The following is an 18,099-nucleotide window of genomic DNA, read 5'->3' on the forward strand; positions in this document are numbered from 1 at the left end:
TCACTACCTCGGTCTGTTGTTGGAACTTGCTATTTTAAGGCAGGGGGAATGTTTTGGTATCGTTCCAGACTTCTACAGGACTTCTAAGTAAGATGAACTGAACGAAAAAATCTACTGGGAAACTCATTCCAAGCATGTACCTTATGCTTGTCCAATGTAGCAACCAGATTTTTAATGTCTGAAATATACAAAACAAGGTAGTAAGCTGTTCACAGAAGGGCTGGAATAGCTTACTCACTGACATGTCAATCGATGACAGAAAATTGAACCAAGCCAAGCATCTTGCTTATAGAAGGAAGTCAAATGTTCATTGATTAGGAGTTAAAAACTTTTGTTAATCTGAAATCGTATGTCAGATTTAACTCAGATAATGCTTCTTAAATGGATCCGAGAAACTAACCAAAGTAGAGAGACTGGACCACTATTTCCTTCTAATGGAGTCTTCCTACAAGCAAGTTAGACAGTCATTTTGCCTTAACTTTATAGGAGAAGATGCTGTTGGTTGAAGCTTTATTGACCCGAGCTCAGTATAGATAGATAAATGTCACTGTCTGAAAGACAGGAGTTCAGAGGTCAGCCTGCCTAACCTAGAAGGTAACAAGTATACTGGGGTTTCTCTTAAGGCGAAAGTGACTTAACTCCCCTTGAGTATTAAGTTTTGGACTAGTATAGATAAAAAAAATCTGAAATTATATCTTGTTTCTGTTTTGAAATAGGCAGATACCCAGCATGTGTTCCAGGTTCTTGTAGCCACCTGTGTCTCCTCTCCCCCATCCATCCCAAGGGCTATAAGTGTGTTTGTCCAGAGGGGATGTTTCTTTTACCTTCTGGCTCGTGTACTGGTAAGTACACTGGGTGTAATGGGCTTGGCTCAAGGAGGCACGTTCCACGGTAGACCTGGAAATAATGTAGCTTCTATTTCTGGATCAGTCATTTTTAAAATGACAACCTACTTTGATAACAAGTGTTGTTACCAAAATACCTTGATTAGTTTTTTAATTGTGCTAAAATATTTGTTGTTAGTGCCAATTCTGACTCCTAGCACCCCTGTGTACAGCAGAGTGAAAACCTACCTGGTCTTTCTGTGCCATCTCCCCTCTTCCAGCGCTGTATCAGACAATGCTTTGCTGCTGTTCAGAGAGTTTTCATGGCCAATTTTTTCAGAAGTTGGCGGCCAGGTTCTTCTTCCTAGTCTGTTAGTCTGGAAGCTCTGCTAAAACCTGTCCACCATGGATGACCCTGCTGGTGTTTGAAATACCAGCGGCATAGCTTTCAGTATCACAACAACACGCATCCACCAGAGTATGACAACCGACAGACAGGTGGTGTGGTTCCCTGACCAGGAAACGAACCCAAGCCATGGTGGTGAGAACACCAATTCTTAACTATTAGACCACCGGGGCTGAAATACACATAATATAAAATTTTCCGTTTTAACCATTTTAAAGTGTACAGTTCAGTGGCATTAAGTACAGTCTTGTTTTTGTGCAAGCATCACCACTATCCGTCTCCAGAACTTTTTCATCTTCCCCAACTGAAATTCTACATCATTCAACACTAACTCCGCATTCCTCTCTCGCCCTAGCCCTGGGCAACCTCCATTCTACTTTCTGACTCTATGCATTTGACTACTTTAGGTACCTCATATAAGTGGAATCATATGGTATTTTTCCTTTTATGACTGGCTTATTTCACTTAATGTCTTCAAGGTTCATCCATGTTGTAGGATGTGTCAGAATTTCCTTCCTTTTTAAGGCTGAATAATATTCCATTGTGTGTATGTACTACATTTTGTGTATCCATTCATCCATCAATGGATATTTGAGTTTTATTAGTTTTAAAACAGGAGTAAATAGTTTAAACCACTCAGTTTTACATGAAAAATTAATGACTAAGTTGGTATAAGAAGCAAAGCCTCTATATTCTTATGACTATTGTGAGTTCTGACTCATTTGTAAGCAGAGCAGCTCTTCAATATTGTTAACATAAGTTCTTTATGTTGCTGTTCCATCTTTGAAATATTTAAGGCTGCATAATCCATTGAACATCTCTGTCCAAATTACTTGACTTCTTTCTCTAGAACATTGAGGTTTTAAGCATAACTGATGTAAATGTGTTCATGTTCTAACTATCTTTAAAAAATGCAATTCACAGGGATAGCCGTGGAATGCAATCATAGTGTAATAGGCTCTTATGCCAAACTCAAGACTGCAGCTTAAATTGTATTTTGAACATTATATATAAAGCTAAATACCCAAGTAACTTTTCTTTAAATAGGCAGTAGAGTTTAAACTTCTTTGCACTGAGCCTTGTGTGCTATGAGCAAGGATTTGATGACATTCCTGAGTCAAATGGAGCAGCACACCTGCCCTCATCCTCAAGATTCTGTGTGAACCTTTCAGCAGAAATTCAAGACTTAGTGCCTTGGGAAAACCGAGCAACACTTTCATTTGCCCAAATGACTGACGTCTTTGAGGAAGCTGGGGTGTGCGTGTTGTCCATGTGTTTCAGAAGTGAACTTTCTAAGATCCCTTTCTCTGGGTACCTTAGCTGGAGGGAGGGGCGTTGCTTGAGTAGGGAGCCTGGGACTTCTCTGACAAATGGTCAAATAGTAAGTCTCCTCTTTTCCTTGGTAGAGTTAAAACTTGTCTTTTCTTCTGGCAAACGTCTCTACTTGTTGAAAGTTGGTTTTATGGGAAGTGCTATAGAGAAGACCCTAGTTCAAGAGCATCCTGGGAACATCTATTTACTAGATATTGACTGGAAAAGAAACCTCATCTACTGGACAGATGCCCAGGGACAACTGTTGTACTCAACTGGCTATTCAGGAGAAAATCAAGAGATCTGGACAGAGCATACAGGTACGTTGGGGTGGTTATTTTGTGTTTTTCCCTTTCTTTTCTTTTTTTTTATTAAAGATTTGCACCTGAGCTAACATCTGTTGCCAATCTTTTTTTTCTTTCTTCTTCTTCTTCTCCCCAAAGCCCCCCAGTACATAGTTATATATTCCAGTTGTGAGTGCCTCTGTTTGTGCCACGTAGGATGCTGCCCCAGCATGGCCCGATGAACGGTGCCATGTCTGCGCCTGGGATCCGAACCAGCGAAACCCCCGGGCTGCCAAAGTGGAGCACGAGAACTTAACCACTTGGCCTTGGGGCTGGCCCCCTCCCTTTATTTTCTGACTCCAAAATTAACTAGAACTGGGGCCAAAAAATCCTACCTGTTCCTGATCTGAATCAACGTTAATGCCAAAGAGTGGTTTTAACTAATTTAACTATTAAGTGTCTCTGCTTTACCCTTGTTCTTATGAGGAGCGTGCAGACTGTTAAAAGGCTACTGTGATTTGGGAAATCCTAGGGTCAGTGATAAGGTTTTTAAAATTCTATTTTTCTGGCCTGAAGTCTGGGTAGGAGAGAAATGGACCTTAAATACTTCAATTTTGCATTGCAGATTTTTCTTATACTAATTTAGAAGTGATTTGCAATTCAGATTTCAGAGAGAACTAGCAAGATATTTTCTTAATATGGTAATATATACTTTCTCTCCCCTCCCACACTCCTAAATGCCACACCCTATCCCCAGCTCCCTGTACTCAGCCTAAATGCAAACGTCTACTTTGTAAAAGAGAACTGAGACTTGAGCTCTAGGGTGAGTAATTTTGATTTATTAATGTCTGTGTCCTGGGGACTCTGAGTATATGCTTTACTGCAAGAAGTGCCATATTGAAATACATGTTCCTGAGACATCTCTCAGAACAGTAGATGCTACCCAGAGTCCTGTGGGCAAGCACAGTGCCTGGCACCTAAAGAGCTTCCAGTTCCTGACCTAGGGAAGTTTCAGGAGAAACTGAAATGGGCAGCGATCTTGTGATACCTCTGATGGCTGTCTGGGAAGCCCCTGATGGTGAATTTCTTCCCACTGAATTAAAATGCTATCTTCTCCCTACTGGCTAATCTTTGCTAATTAGTTTCTGCATTACAATTATTATATCAACCATTTCTAGGAGACTGACCATTTCATTTGAGACAGCTCTAGTGTTGAATATTGGTCCCTGTGGTAGGTGGCTCTGAAAAATAGAAAATATATTATTGGTCTCTGTCCCCAGTTACCAGCACAGAGCTCCTAAAACCTTTGTAATATCCTGAGTGACAGGAGCTCCTGACATAAAGCTACTAAATCCCTTAGAATTTCCCAGGTGATAGAAACAACTTTTGTTCTAATGAGGCAACTCTTGGTGGGTTCTGCAATACAATGCAAAATTGAATTTCAGGTCCATTTCTACCTTACCCAGACTTAAGGCCAGAAAAATTTTAAAAACCTTATCACTGCCTCTAGGAAGTTGGTCACTGGAAAGACCAAGCCATGACTAGAAGCTTAGAACTTTTAGCCCCACTCCCCATTCTTTGAAGAGGGGAGAGGAGCTGAAAATGGAGTTAATCAACCATGCCTATGTGATAAAGCCTCCATAAAAATCCCAAAAGTATGGGGTTCAGAGAGCTGCTGGGTTGGTGAACACATCCATGTGCTGGGAGGGTGGTGCACCCCAACTCCACAGGGACAGTAGCTTCTACTCTTGGGACCCTTTGGACATTGTCTTATGTGTCTCTTCGTCTGTATCCTTTATATAGTAAACCAGTAAACGTAAACAAGTGTTTCCCTGGGTTCTGTGAGCCATTCTAACAAATTATCAAGCTCAAGGAGAGGGGTTACAGCAGCCCTGGTTTAGAGCTAGTTGATGAGAAGCACAGGTAACAACCTGGCACTTGTGATTAGCATCTGAAGTGGGGGCAGTCCTGTGGGACTGAGCCCTTAACCTGCGGGAGCTGATGCTGCCTCCAGGTAGATAGGGTCAGAATGGAATTGAGTTGGAGGACACCCAGCTGGTGTTGCAGAATTGCTTGGTGTTGGGGAAAATCCCAGCCATCTGGTGTCAGAAGTGTTGTGGTATGGGTCAAGGAGACACAAAGGGATGTTTTTCCTATACAGTGGCTGAAAAGCTTGACAAACCCAGGCAGGCCTTTTATAGACAGTAGTCAGCTTCACCCCTGCTGTCTAGGCCTGTTTCCAGATCTCAGGGCCTCTTTACACCCATGAGCGTGCCGCTTTCAGTTTATCCTTACATCAAAGTACTGACGTCGGTGTTGTTTTCTCTTGGGTGTGTTAATCTTGTCCTCATACTGAAAACTGAGGCTGGAAAGCACAGATGAAATTCCTAATCAAAAATGGGAGGGCTTCCTAACTCTGTTTTAGAAGAGAATTCATGCATTTAGGAACCTGTGTGGTATCACTCAAAGAGTATTTTGTGACCCTGGCACCTGGACTTTCCACCTTGAATCTGTGTAGCGCCAAGGTTAAATCTATCTCTAGAGGCGAGCACATGTTTTCTGCAGATGGCAGAGCCCAACACAGAAGAGAGAAGCTGGACTGAGTATGGCCAGTCTATTCTTAGTAACTTGCCAATCTTAAGTCACTTCTTTCCTGGGCAAGAGTGGCTGGAGAAATGTGGAGAGAATATAGAAGTACAATTCTATGCATATTCCTCCACATGAAAACGTGGGGAATACTAGTAAAGCTATGCTCCCACTCGAACACCCAGGAGTAGGAAGAACTTACAGCACATTAAGCGTGGTGTGTACTGGCTTCTCCATTCTGTCACTCGTGCCTGCCTTCCATGCCATGCCTGTATGTCAACTTCCCTGGTAGTTAACATTTGAGTTCGTAATATGATACCCAGTGGTCTTCTGGGATGTATTTAACAACTGGCTCTCTGGGGAGAAAAAGTATGCACATATGTGTATATATATATATATACCTGCGTACATTTATAATAAAGCTTACTGGTATAAAGGATGTGTAACACAATTTACAAATAATGAAATATACAACATTCTTTATGGTAAATTTTATATAGCCAACTGATTTTCACACATTGATCCAAGAATTCAAAATGAAAAAACAACCTATTGTTGCAATTTAATCAGGATTTAACAAAATCCGACTATGAACAAATGCTCGATCGCCATCTGATTTGGCAAAGACGTTGATGCTGTCATTGATGTGAAGGTTGCCGCCCTTGTTTCTGTAAACAAAGTGAAGTAGTGAAGTAATGAAAACTAGTTGGAATTAGTTCATCAATGACATAAATGACTTATTTGCGGAATTGGATAACAGTCTTCAAATACTAGAAAAATATTTCCTCAATTTTTTGTGGTATTTAAAATGTAACGGCTATAGACACAACACCTGTGAGTTTAATCTGCAATACTAACATTTTCTCTATCACTCTCTTACCCCTGTAGACTAGAGGTTGTCAACCTCTTTCTGTAAAAGGCTGGGCAGTAGCTATGTTAGGTTTGTTGGGCACTCTGCCATTGTATCTCAAAAGCAGCCATAGACAACATGGGAGTGAATGCCATGGCTGTGTGCCACTAAAACTTATTTACAAAAACAGACCATAGTCTGGATTTGGCCCAAGTGCCATTGTTTGCCTGTCCCTGGTCTAGAAAACACAACCCAAACCAACTCAAGCCCTGATTTGTAGTGTTTGCCAATTTCCGTGGTGTAAATACTCCCACAAAGCCAGACGTCAAGCTGGCAGTGTAACGTCACTGAACGTGGAGCTGGGAAGGGGGTGTGCAGTAGCAAAGCTTGAATGTGGTGTTTCCACCATACAGATGCAATGGATGTAAACAAACAAGAGCAAAGATAAGGGGAAATGTAGGAAAATGATTAGGCAATGATTTGAATATTTATTAGTTTTGTTTCAAATATGATTTAAGTTTATATACTTTAGTTTTTAATAATAACTGTATTGAACCACAAGCTTACAGAAGCCCTGAATTTAACAATTGGCTGTTAGGAGCTTGTGCAAGCTACGTCCAGCACACTGCTCTAAAATAACTGGCACTATTCTAAGCTTTTCATATGTATAAACTCTAATCCTCATAACTCTATGAGAGAGGCATTGTCCCTATCATACATTTGTGGAAACTGAGGCACAGAAATGAACTGACACCTTATTATGGAACAGTGCTTCAAACAAGGCAGTCTGACTTGCTAGCCTACTACTGCTCTTCACCTTTATGCTACACTGCATCCCAGGGGAGGTAATACCTAGCTTAGACCCAATGGCATAGCTAGCTGTGGTGGGTGTTGGGTGTAGGGGGAACACTTTGTAGGTTAGTGTCTAACTGGGTTATTCATATCTAAAAACTAACACTTTGTGCCTTTTATCTACTTGGTCCCTATCATATCTGTGTCTTCTAGTTGTAGATCTCATTGTCCATCCATTCTACCAATGGCCTTTCATGTCACTGTCTCGATGTCACTTTAGTTCAGCCTTTGCTTTCCTATAGCAATTTCAGTCTTAGTCACTTGACATGTAATTGATTGATTTTTTCATACTTAACCTGTGAAGAGGAAGGAATGTGACTGAAGTTGCAGACCTGCATTCAAATGCAAGCCTTGCCACTTACATATCTAACTTATAAAATGCAGTGAATGTCTACCTTGCTAGGTAGTTGTAAGGATCAGATGCGCTCATATGACAGACAAGATGCTAGAATCAGAGTAGGCATGATGGGACCCATCATGTGAATGAGGTGTGTAGGCTTGTTAAGGACTGGTCTTTGCATCCCCCAATTGTCTACCCCCCTTTTCTTGTGTGAGGGAGATTGACCCTGAGCTAACAACTCTTGCCAATCTTCTTCTTTTTGCTTGAGGAAGATTTTGCTGAGCTAACATCTGTGCCCATCTTCCTTTGTTTTGTATGTGAAATGCCACCACAGCACGGCTTGATGAGTGGTGTGTAGGTCCATGCCCGGGATCCAAACCTGTGAACCCCAGGCTGCTGAAGCGGAGTGTGCGAACTTAACCACTACACCCCCGGGCCAGCCACTCACTTCTGTTCTTGACCTAAAGCTTAAGACAGTGCATGAACATGTTTGGATGTCCTTTGTAATGGGAGTTACTTTTCGTCCTTGCAGTCTGCTCAGCAAGTGTGGACATATCCACTGGGGACTTGTACTGGCTCCCCTGTGACAGAAGTGCTATTCAGAAGACTAGAATCACTGGCCCAGACACAGATACCCTCTACAGAACGGGCAGCATTATACTGCATCTTCTTCTTGATTGGCCAAAGAGAATGCTCTACTGGGTAGAAAGTGGGAAATACTTGCAAAGTATGACCTTCGATGGCAAAAACAGACAAGAAGTCTGGAGAGGCACCTGGACAGCAGAAACCCATGTGGCCTTAGACCTCGGTGCATCTAGCATCCTCTGGACCACTAAAGGGTTAGGTAAGCACTACACCACCAGTGCAGTTGGAAGAAGCTCAAGGGGATGAGCAAGAGTCTGGTTTTAGTATAATGATTCCAGTCATTCTTAGAACTTTTTAGACGTAGGCTCAAATTCTGATTTTCATAGTTAAAGCTGGGGCACAAGTCACCGACCTCAAGATCAGTTCTCATCTATAAGCCTAGATTTATGATTTAAAAGAGAATACTCCAGAAATAACATACTTAATAGCTTTTTGCAGTGTTCAGAATTTGTTTCCACTTCTATAAGAAGTCATGGAACCAAACTTCCATTGCAGATGAGGTACAGGTGCTTCAGTTATAACTTGATGACGGTATCCGTTATACCATGTAGCCAGATTTGGTAGCCTTCTCACCGAGAAGGCATCCTTGAGGCCTTGCTGCTATGTGCTGGTAACCAGGTATTTTAGTATAGACGTGGAAGATGGTGAAGTCACATCTGATGTTCCCACATGGCAGACCTCCCTTTCCTGGAGCTTTAAACACTTCCTTTGACTATCTTTAACTAAAACCTGCAAAACTTGATAGGAAGAATCTTCACTTATTTTCAGTTCGCGCTCATTGAACCTTAATCAAATGGTACCCATGCCTCCCCACTGTCATGGCCCACTTGTTCCATATCAACTTGTAAGAGCTTGGCTCTTCCTTAGGGTTGCAAAGTCTGAGTCTCCTAAAAAATAGAACCTACACTTTGAACAAGACCTGGAGTGACGGCATTATAGCGGCCCATGAGCCCTACCTGGTGACCGTGAACAGAGCAGCTCTTATGCTGTGGAACAGGAGGATGGTGGAGCCCTTCTCGGTGTCAAAAGAGCCACACATCAGGAAAATGATCATCCTGGCAGAGGACCAGCAGGTTCCTGGTGAGTCTTCCTCTGTGGGATTATTCTGAGATCTCCTTTACCTGGCTCTTCTCAGTGGGTTTTTATAGGATCAAATCCTGGGTGTCTGTATGTTTGCTTTGGCAGTTGTTCCAACCCACAATTCAGTAGGCTTTCTCCATAAATGTCCGTGTCCTGGAAGAGCAAGATTCTAACACGTTTCTTGAAGACGCTAAACAACACAAGTCCCTGAGCAATACTCCAAGATGTTTGCACACCGTAACCTCTTTTGGGAATCACCTTGCACATTAGCATATTAAAGCTCTTAGTCTGGCAGTAAAGAGATCCATTTAATTTGCCCTAAACCAGCTTCCCAAACTGATTTCACCAAGGAACCCCTATGTTCCATAGCAGTAGCATCTTGCAGAGGACCCTTTGCATAGCTGCTCTGGGGCTGCGGACACCAGGAAAAGCAGTGCTCTCCACTGAAGCTGCTCCTTGTCATTCAGATGAACCTCCTGAAGGCTGGTTTACCTTTTTTCTTTCCATATAAACTTTTGGCACAGAACCAAAAAATCTGATCCTGGATCTTGAGCCAGGAAAAGAAGAAATCCTATTGTAGGCTTTGTCAGCAGAAGCAGCTGGAGGGAAGAGTAGACACAAAGAGGGGCAGTACCATTCCTGCCTCTGTAGCCACTCTGTAGAGGTCTCTCATCTCCCTCTTCTGTCTAAACTAACTGACTTTGAGTCACTGGTTGGTTTAACCTGATCTTAAGGATTAAGAGGCCTTAGCTGTAGGAACATATTTCTTAGGTGGCAAAGTGTGCCAAAAAACAGTTGACTTTTTGATGAGAAATCCAACTTTGATTATTCTACTAACAAATCTGTTGGGTTGCTGCAGTAGTTGCTGCAGAGTGATAACGAGTAACTTTGAGTAGCATAACTTAGACATCACAACAAATGAGTGCCTACGTTGTGTGGCCCCTGACCCAGACCATAAGATGCTAGAGCAGGGTACTAGACACTACAAGGCTCTATCTTCAGAAACTTACCTTATTTTTCATTCCTAGAATATAGCATCAGATAGTGAAAAAATTAAGGTTAAAGTTAACAGACCTGAAAAGAGAAAAAAGTGCCCAAATTCAAAGCCATTAGATGATGAGTGAATGTATCCCACTTAATGGAGGGCTCTAGGCTTTGGGTCAGTTTCACTTTTTCTTCCCATGAGGTAGGAGAATGTCGCTACCCAGCCATGACATGGTTTTCTGGAGGAGGACAGTGCAAGCACATCTCCGTTGCCTAAGGATCTGACTTGCTGAAGCAACTGTTTATTCTAGATCCTGAGGCTGAAGAAGTAGCCACAACCACCCCTCCTACTCGTCCTCCACCACCCCCTCTACTTTGCACCCGATCCTCTGTGCCCTGTCGGAATGGGCAGGAATGCATTTCTCGGGAGAACCTCTGCAACGGCGAGCTGGACTGTCAGGATGGCTCGGATGAAGAGAACTGCTCCCAGTTCTGCAACAAACCAGGTGCGTCACCATCTTCTGGTCTCAGTCTTTTGTTCCAGGTATATCGATTCCATTTTGGGTGCAGGGTATGAATTGCCAGAATGTTTGTTATCATCAAACTTGCCTTCCCCAGATAAATTATCATAGATAAGTCACAGTCTGGGATTCTGGGAGTGTCCATCTTATCACATTCAAGTCAAGTGTTTTACCAGGTATAATGCGACTATTGCTTCCTTACATTTGCTTAAATGTTTCAATATTTGCTTTTATATATAGAGGCTGAGCCATAGAATGACCTAAATGGACCACTTATAACAGACGTGGTAATGTTCTAACAAGTCGCTAAAGTAACCAAACAAATATGAGGCCTTATTTAAACAACCTCATTCAGCTTACTGACTTAATTGACCTGAGCACTTTGTTGAAGCTTGCTTATGGATCAACTAAGATGTAAAACTCGAGAAAATAAAATGCAGCCTATTTAACCCTCAACCTCCGGAATGAGGGTGCATTAATCCAATTTCAGACCTTCAGCATGACTGAGTATATGGTGCTGGCTTTTGGCCCTTTCCATTCAGGGGTCTTCCAGTGTCTGGATGGAGACAAGTGCATTGAGGAGAAGTACCACTGTGATGGGGCTCGGCAGTGCTTGGATGGCTCTGATGAGTGGGACTGCTGGAAGCCCACCGAGGATTGTTCTCTGCGTTGTGACAACAAGACCCGCTGTATCCCTAAGAGCTGGCTTTGTGATGGCCACCCAGACTGTGCTGACAAAAAAGATGAACAAAGATGTAGTAAGTTCCAGGAGACTTCCTTGGAATATATTTTAAACTGCATTATGCATGGTACTTAACGTTCTATAAAATTGCCACACAAAGAGTGAATTAGTGAATATTGAATCATTGTTTCTAGAAAAATACAGAGTGGGGTTTCTGTGAGTCTCTGGTCACAACGTTTTGGTCAACCAATCAATATATAACCCTGTTTTGTGTCTGTTTCTGTTTAAAGACAGCTTAATGTATATCGTTGTCTCATTGACATTGAAGTCACAGCCAATAGCACTGTAACTCCTGCCTGAACAAAGCTTATAGGACACATGTATTTTCTCCCTGAGGCACATCATAGACTTCTTGCACCTAAGAACACTAGACAGCATTTCAGCACTGCATTCAGGGGCCATTTTAAACAGCAAAATCAGCAGAAAGTACAAAAATGTGAAAAGCATGGTCCTAAGTAGACTCCAGAAAGGACACTTGTTTATAGTATGAGAGCTGAAACAAGAAAGCAGAACGTTGCTTTGTTCAACCTCTACTGGAAACATGTGTGTCGGGCAACTCAAATTTTTGCTGCTTTGTGTATCTCTGCAAATGACCATGAAAGTGTGGAAGTGCTGAGTTTAGGGGTTTCAAATAAATTTGAACAAGTAGGTGAATGTGCAAATACTGAATCCACAAATAGTGAGGATGGACTGTAGTTACTGCAGAGTTAACAGACTAAGATGAAAGTTCCTGAGTTGGAGGGACCTTGGATATCACACTGTAACATTCCCTTTTCCATGACAAGATTTCCAGTAGTGGAAAACCAGTCTACTTACCAAAACAAAGTAGTATTTCTTGTTGAGCTCAAATCTACCTCCTTGAAGATTTTAATTTTGGTCCTGGGTCTTCTCATGTGATGAGCCATCTTATGTGTAGGTGTTATCACTATCTCCTCATTTTTATGAGGTACTCACACTTTATTTTTATTCTTCTCAATGACATGTTTCAAAGACCTTCATTGCCCTGTGGGCATAGGATAGAGAGAGAATTTGGAGACTTGAAGTGGGAAGAAGAGGAGGCTGGGTAAGGTACCATGATAGATTTAGATGTGGAGGTGACCTGGCTTATGGGAAGAACATCAGGGAGAAAGAGATACAGGAAGGAAGTAGAGAAGAACCCAAGGTATAATTTACTTTTCAATACGTATTTACAGTTTTGTGTAAGACCTGATCGTTTTTTTTGAACCAAGTCAAGCTACTTCCTTCTGTAGGCACTGAGTCCAAGAACATAAATTGTAGAGTATGTTGGATGTTGTGGGAGAATTTCTCTTTTCATGGATGATATTAAGGTCCCAAAGCTGAATCCCCCTACCCTGCCTTTCCCACAGTCCTTCCACATGTCCTCCCATCGCTGTCCCTCAGGCTTTATTCTCCAGGACAGAGAGGATTTTCTGGGCTAGGTCAGTAGGACTTTTCTGGCCTAACACGTGACTTGAACTGCCTTCTGTCCTATCACTTGCTGGGGCTGAGTTTCCAAGGCGACAGCAGAAGGCCAGGGAGTCTTCAAACCATTTTACTTGCCATTGAATCACTTCTACATCTACCTGAGTTCTTACCTAAAGCTTTATTTTCCAGTTCATGAAAAATGCGGCACATCTGAATTTAGATGTAGGAATGGCCAATGCATATCTTACTCTCTGCGTTGTGATGGCAACCAAGACTGCCTGGACCACTCAGATGAAGAAGGCTGTCCTGCTGCCTGGCCGCTGCGGTGCCCAGGAGGGGAGGTGAAGTGCCCAAGGAGTGGAGAATGTGTGTTGGCAGACTGGATATGTGACCACGACTTAGACTGCAAAGATGGAACCGATGAGAAGGTAGTCCAATCTTCTTTCCGAAAAATAAAGTAGATTTCTAATCACAACAGTAACACGTGCTTCCCTGTAGAAAACTTGGGAAAACACAAGAGCAAAGATGTCTCCCATAATTACTGCCCAGGAAGCCACTTGGAACTACTTCAAAGAATCAAGATCATCCTGTTTAAAGTCAAACTTTTAAGAGGCTTTTATTGTAAGAAGGTTTGCAAATGTTAGGTCTTGATGACCCTGGCTTAAATATCCAAGTCAGAGATATTCAATTAATTGTCATCATGCAGTACACTGCAGCTCCCACATCATTTGAGATGCAACCTGGGCTTGAATCCTACTGCTTGCATTTGACCTTGAGAAATACTTACTCCCTAATGTTCCATTTCCTCATCAGTAAAATGGGTGTGAGATAAGCCATGTAATGTCTGAGGGGTTGAGAAGGCCTCTAAAGGTTCTGGGATATAGCATGTGCACAATGTCCCCCTTCTCTTCCTCTTGTACATCCTGCACCAGATTTGAGCTTCCAAGTCAGATTAGCTGCAAAAGATGCTGTAACTTTTAATGTGCCAGGGTTTGCATTAGAAATGGTCGGAAGGATTCTAGAGAAGAGTTTCTAGGGCAGATTCTTTTGCTTACATTTCTTAAATGAAAATAAGACTTTCTTATTAGTTTGGCAAAATAAGACATTTCTTCCAACTTCCCACCCATGTTTGTATCACCTAGAACGCCTCACCTAAACGCCAGCTGTGCAGTTTCTCCTGATTCGGGTCACCTCTGAGTTTTTAGGCTCTATCTGGCCTCGTGGCAGAAGGGACTTAAGAGTTCTCTCATAACCCAGGCTTCTTCCTCCGAGAACCCCTTCCGGGACTCGGAATGCAGATGTCGCTGGCTGACAGAGACACTCACTGTCTCCTCAGGACTGTGACCCTGAGGAGCTTCGCTGTGGCTCCAGGCAGTGGTCCTGTGCCAGTGGAGACCAGTGTGTGCCTGACTCGTGGCTCTGTGATGGGCAGCGTGACTGCAGGGACGGCAGTGATGAGGCTGGATGTAAGTGCAGGGCACTCTCGCTGTGGGAGAAGGCACACGGCTTCGAAGGGACACCTACTGCTGGCTTTCTCTCGGCGCGAGAGACCAGCTTAGCCAGCAGATGCTGCACGACCTGAAATCCATTCCTTTACTAGATGGAGGTGTCTTGATAGTACACAGGGAAGCCTTGCTGTGGGAGGGATGTTGGGGGTTAGACTATCAGAGTAGAAAGTCGTCCTCTCCAGGCCCCCCTGAGAAGTGCCAGAGTTCTGAGTTCCAGTGTCGCTCCCATGCCTGCCTCAACGTCAGCCTGGTGTGTGACGGGAAGGAGGACTGTGCCGATGGCTCGGATGAAGGTGGAAAGTGCTCGTCATCAGCATGCGGCCAAGCGCAGTGTTCTCACTCCTGCTACAAGTCCCCACAGGGGCCTGTGAGTTGGTTCAATTTCTGTTCTCTAGCAGCTATGAACTTGCTCTAGTGAAAGGGGGCAACACTTCCTGCCCCAGATGTGAGCTCTGGGCAACACTTGGGGCTAAGCAAGACGTTCTCTCGAAGTTCCTTCCATATGAGCATTTGGAATATGGCCTGCCCTTAAATTGAGGACTGCCTCTGCTCTAGTCCAGCACTGTTAGTTGGCTGAACGTAGTGAACTTGATTCTGATGGGCAGGTAGAAGAAAACTGTGTTCTGATGTCTGGTCATAGTAACATCTCTATGGGTAGACAATTGATTAATTCAGGTCTGCATGCCTCTTCACTTACTGATTCTGCTGGGGTTTCTAGGTGACCTGGGCTGAACTTGGACACTTTTGTTAACTTGGGACCCATGGTGGTGGCAAAGGTATGAGGTGTGTGGCAGTGTTGATAAGATGGAGAGAGTGACTATTCAAAATGAAGTTGGTTCTAAGAACTGTTTGATTTGCTGAAATTGAGTGTATTGCCATGTGCTTTTTATAGCCAAGTTGAGGCCTTTATGTCAGTGTTGTACTGTCTTCAGAAAGTCTTAATGTTTTCCAACCTCTTTCAGACATGTGCTTGTGAGCAAGGCTTTGAGCTGAAGAGCAGTGGCCAAATCTGCAAGGATGTGGATGAGTGCCAGAAGTTGGGTGGTCAGCCTTGCAGTCAGACCTGTGTCAATACCAGGGGCTCCTACAGCTGTACCTGTCATCCTGGCTACTTGCTGGAGCCTGATGGCCACACCTGTAAAGCAACAGGTAAACTGGAGCTGGGAATAACTCCTCAGCCCTGAGTCATGAGCTTCAAGGTCCTAAATCTTCCAGGAATACCACTGCAAAGCTCTTTCTCAGGTCTTAAATCTCCTGCCTGCTTTATCTGTCTTCAGAGCAAGCCTAGCACATTCTCATTGTCTTTGAGACTGAATTTGAGTCTCATAGTGTCTACTCATAAGGCATTGTTATAACAAGACTTAACTCTGGCTCTATCTGGGGGTCAACCTTACCTGAAGTTAGAATAAATGTCTGAAGTCCTGACAAGTACTTTTTTCAGCCCACTTACCTCCAAATATTTAATTAGAAATGTGGGTTTCAATTTAAGCTAATCATGCCTTTATTCTAAGTATCTTCCAACCATGAGTATTGGCTTAACCGTTACATGGAGGGAAGAACTACTCAGACACCAGCTGGCTGGTATCGCAGGCCTGGCAGTGAGGTCAACTCTACTTTGTCCTCCCATTCCTTAGCTGTTCAAACTCCTCAAGGCCATGCTGAAAGTGGTTCTTATTCGACAGGTCCTGAACCAATCCTGCTTGTGGCAATTCAGTTTAACCTGCTCCTCTACGGATTGAGGAGCTTGAAAGAAGATATTCTGGCAACTACAGACAAGAACTTGATTATTTTCTCTATTGACTATGACCTCGTGGAGCAGAAAGTCTTCTGGACAGATCTCGGTGCGGAAAGTATCAAGTGGATCAGCATGGACACGAAGAAGAAAGGGACCATGGTGAAAGGTGTGTCCCTGGGTATGCTTTCACCTTGCCCTTACTAAGTACACACAGCATGAAAATAAAATGAATGGCCATTCACGTTCTAAACTTTGGTTTATTACACAGTAGTCCCTCTATATTCATGGGGGATATATTCCAAGACCCCAGGGGATGCCTGAAACTGTGATTGTACCGAGTCCTATATATACTCTGTTTTTTCCTATATGTACATAACTATGATAAAGTTTAATTGCACAGTAAGAGATTAACAACAATAACTAAGATAGAACAATTATAACATACACTGTAATAAAACTCACTGTAGATCTTAGCAGCCTCAGCATACGATTCTTTTTCTTACTGAGTCAAGAACTCCACCTTTTCACTTAAAGGAAGCACTTTATTGCCTCTCCTTGGCATATCTCAATTGCCAGCATCACCACTCTTGTGCTTTGGGGCATAACATAAAATAAGAGTTACTTGAACACAAGCACTGTGACACCATGACAGTCGATCTAATAACCCAAAGGGCTACTAAGTGACTAAAGGGCAGGTAGCATATACAGCATGGGTCCGCTGGACAAAATGATGATGGGCGGGGCAGAGCGTGATGGTGTGAGATTCCATCATGCTACTCAGAACAGTGCACAATTTAAAACTTGTGGATTATTTCTGGAATTTTCCATTTAATATTTTTGGACTGTGGTTGACTGCAGGTAACTGAAACCATGGAAAGTAAAACCGCAGATAAGGGGTACTACTGTATCTTCTTAACTAAAAAGGATCAAGGCTTGCTGGTTGGTTAGTAATGGAAAGATGCATTTCCATCTCAATAGATAGGGGAATCAGCCAAACCATCAGCCAGTGATCATTATGTTTAATGGTCACCTTCCCCTACAAATAGTACTTTGGAGCATTTTAGAGAAGACTGCTCCGATGGAGATGCATACACAAGTTGGGAAATGAATTAACATGGCATGCAAATCTGAACCCTGTGAGCTCGAACCTAGTAAAAGCTATAATTGAACCTAAGTACACATGTCAAATGGTTTCCTCTCTTCAGGGATGAAGTCAGACTGTATAGTGGTTGACTGGATCGGGAGAAATCTCTACTGGATGGATGGGACAGCTGGCCGGATTTTGGCAATTCAGTTGACTGCTATTTGGAGAGGAAAATCTGAGTACACGATCGTCCTGGACGACGACTTGAATCAAGCACGGTCTTTGGCTTTAGATCCCCTAAATGGGTGAGTCCAGGTGTCACAATGCCTGATCAAGTCCTTTAAGTTTGTTATTTCTTCTTAGTTCTACTTTGGCCGTGTTCATTCAACACAGCTCGAGCGAATAGAAACCTCATCTGACTTTACTTTAGATCTTATGGTGATGTGGGTCAACCATACACATAGTAATTTTGAAAGCTTCTGGAAAAAGTCCTTTATATCAGTAAAGTGAGATGTGCATGTGCCACTTGGTGGTCTATTTATACTTTCTTTCGCTATAATAAATAAGTATACCTCTGAATGGAGAATTTTTATGGCTTTAAAATAGCAGGAGGAGGGCGAATGGAACTGGGGATGGTGTTTAATTTACAATAATGTGATTGGTGGGGGAGGAGGGAATTATTGAGTGTTGGGGTTGAATCTGGGTTCTTCTATCTAGAGTTCTTTCTGTCTGCAAAGAGCCAGGAACTTAGAGACAATATTTCCTACTTGTCAGAGCTAAAGCCTCATTGGGATGGTGTGTGTATCAAATGTAAGAACAAGATAGAGCAAAACTCAGGGTCCAAAGGTGACCCAGACTGGATACCTTCCCTCTGTTTTTCTCTCTTTCCAATACCTTCAGCTAGGAATCTGTTAACGTGGTC

The 18,099-nt window shown here is 42.9% G+C and overlaps 1 protein-coding gene across 6 annotated transcripts in view; it reads left to right on the forward strand.

Moving 5' to 3' along the window:
* Positions 1 to 18,099, forward strand: part of LOC102148960 (low-density lipoprotein receptor-related protein 2-like) — a 43,785-nt gene that overhangs the window by 15,054 nt on the left and 10,632 nt on the right. For 4 of the 6 annotated variants that reach the window (XM_023630952.2, XM_070253509.1, XM_070253510.1 and 1 more), the window contains exons 12-23: positions 717 to 842; positions 2,637 to 2,861; positions 7,986 to 8,297; positions 8,966 to 9,178; positions 10,474 to 10,668; positions 11,226 to 11,441; positions 13,040 to 13,278; positions 14,187 to 14,316; positions 14,541 to 14,725; positions 15,321 to 15,507; positions 16,041 to 16,259; positions 17,299 to 17,482. In XM_023630952.2, coding sequence (XP_023486720.2) covers positions 717 to 842; positions 2,637 to 2,861; positions 7,986 to 8,297; positions 8,966 to 9,178; positions 10,474 to 10,668; positions 11,226 to 11,441; positions 13,040 to 13,278; positions 14,187 to 14,316; positions 14,541 to 14,725; positions 15,321 to 15,507; positions 16,041 to 16,259; positions 17,299 to 17,482 — 2,431 coding nt within the window. Of the gene's footprint in view, positions 1 to 716; positions 843 to 2,636; positions 2,862 to 7,985; positions 8,298 to 8,965; positions 9,179 to 10,473; positions 10,669 to 11,225; positions 11,442 to 13,039; positions 13,279 to 14,186; positions 14,317 to 14,540; positions 14,726 to 15,320; positions 15,508 to 16,040; positions 16,272 to 17,298; positions 17,483 to 18,099 lie in introns of all 6 variants that reach the window. The other 2 variants (XM_070253508.1, XM_023630416.2) reach the window with 1 other exon arrangement.

The sequence above is a fragment of the Equus caballus genome, chromosome 27, assembly GCF_041296265.1.
Source record: "Equus caballus isolate H_3958 breed thoroughbred chromosome 27, TB-T2T, whole genome shotgun sequence".
Classification (NCBI taxonomy): domain Eukaryota; kingdom Metazoa; phylum Chordata; class Mammalia; order Perissodactyla; family Equidae; genus Equus; species Equus caballus.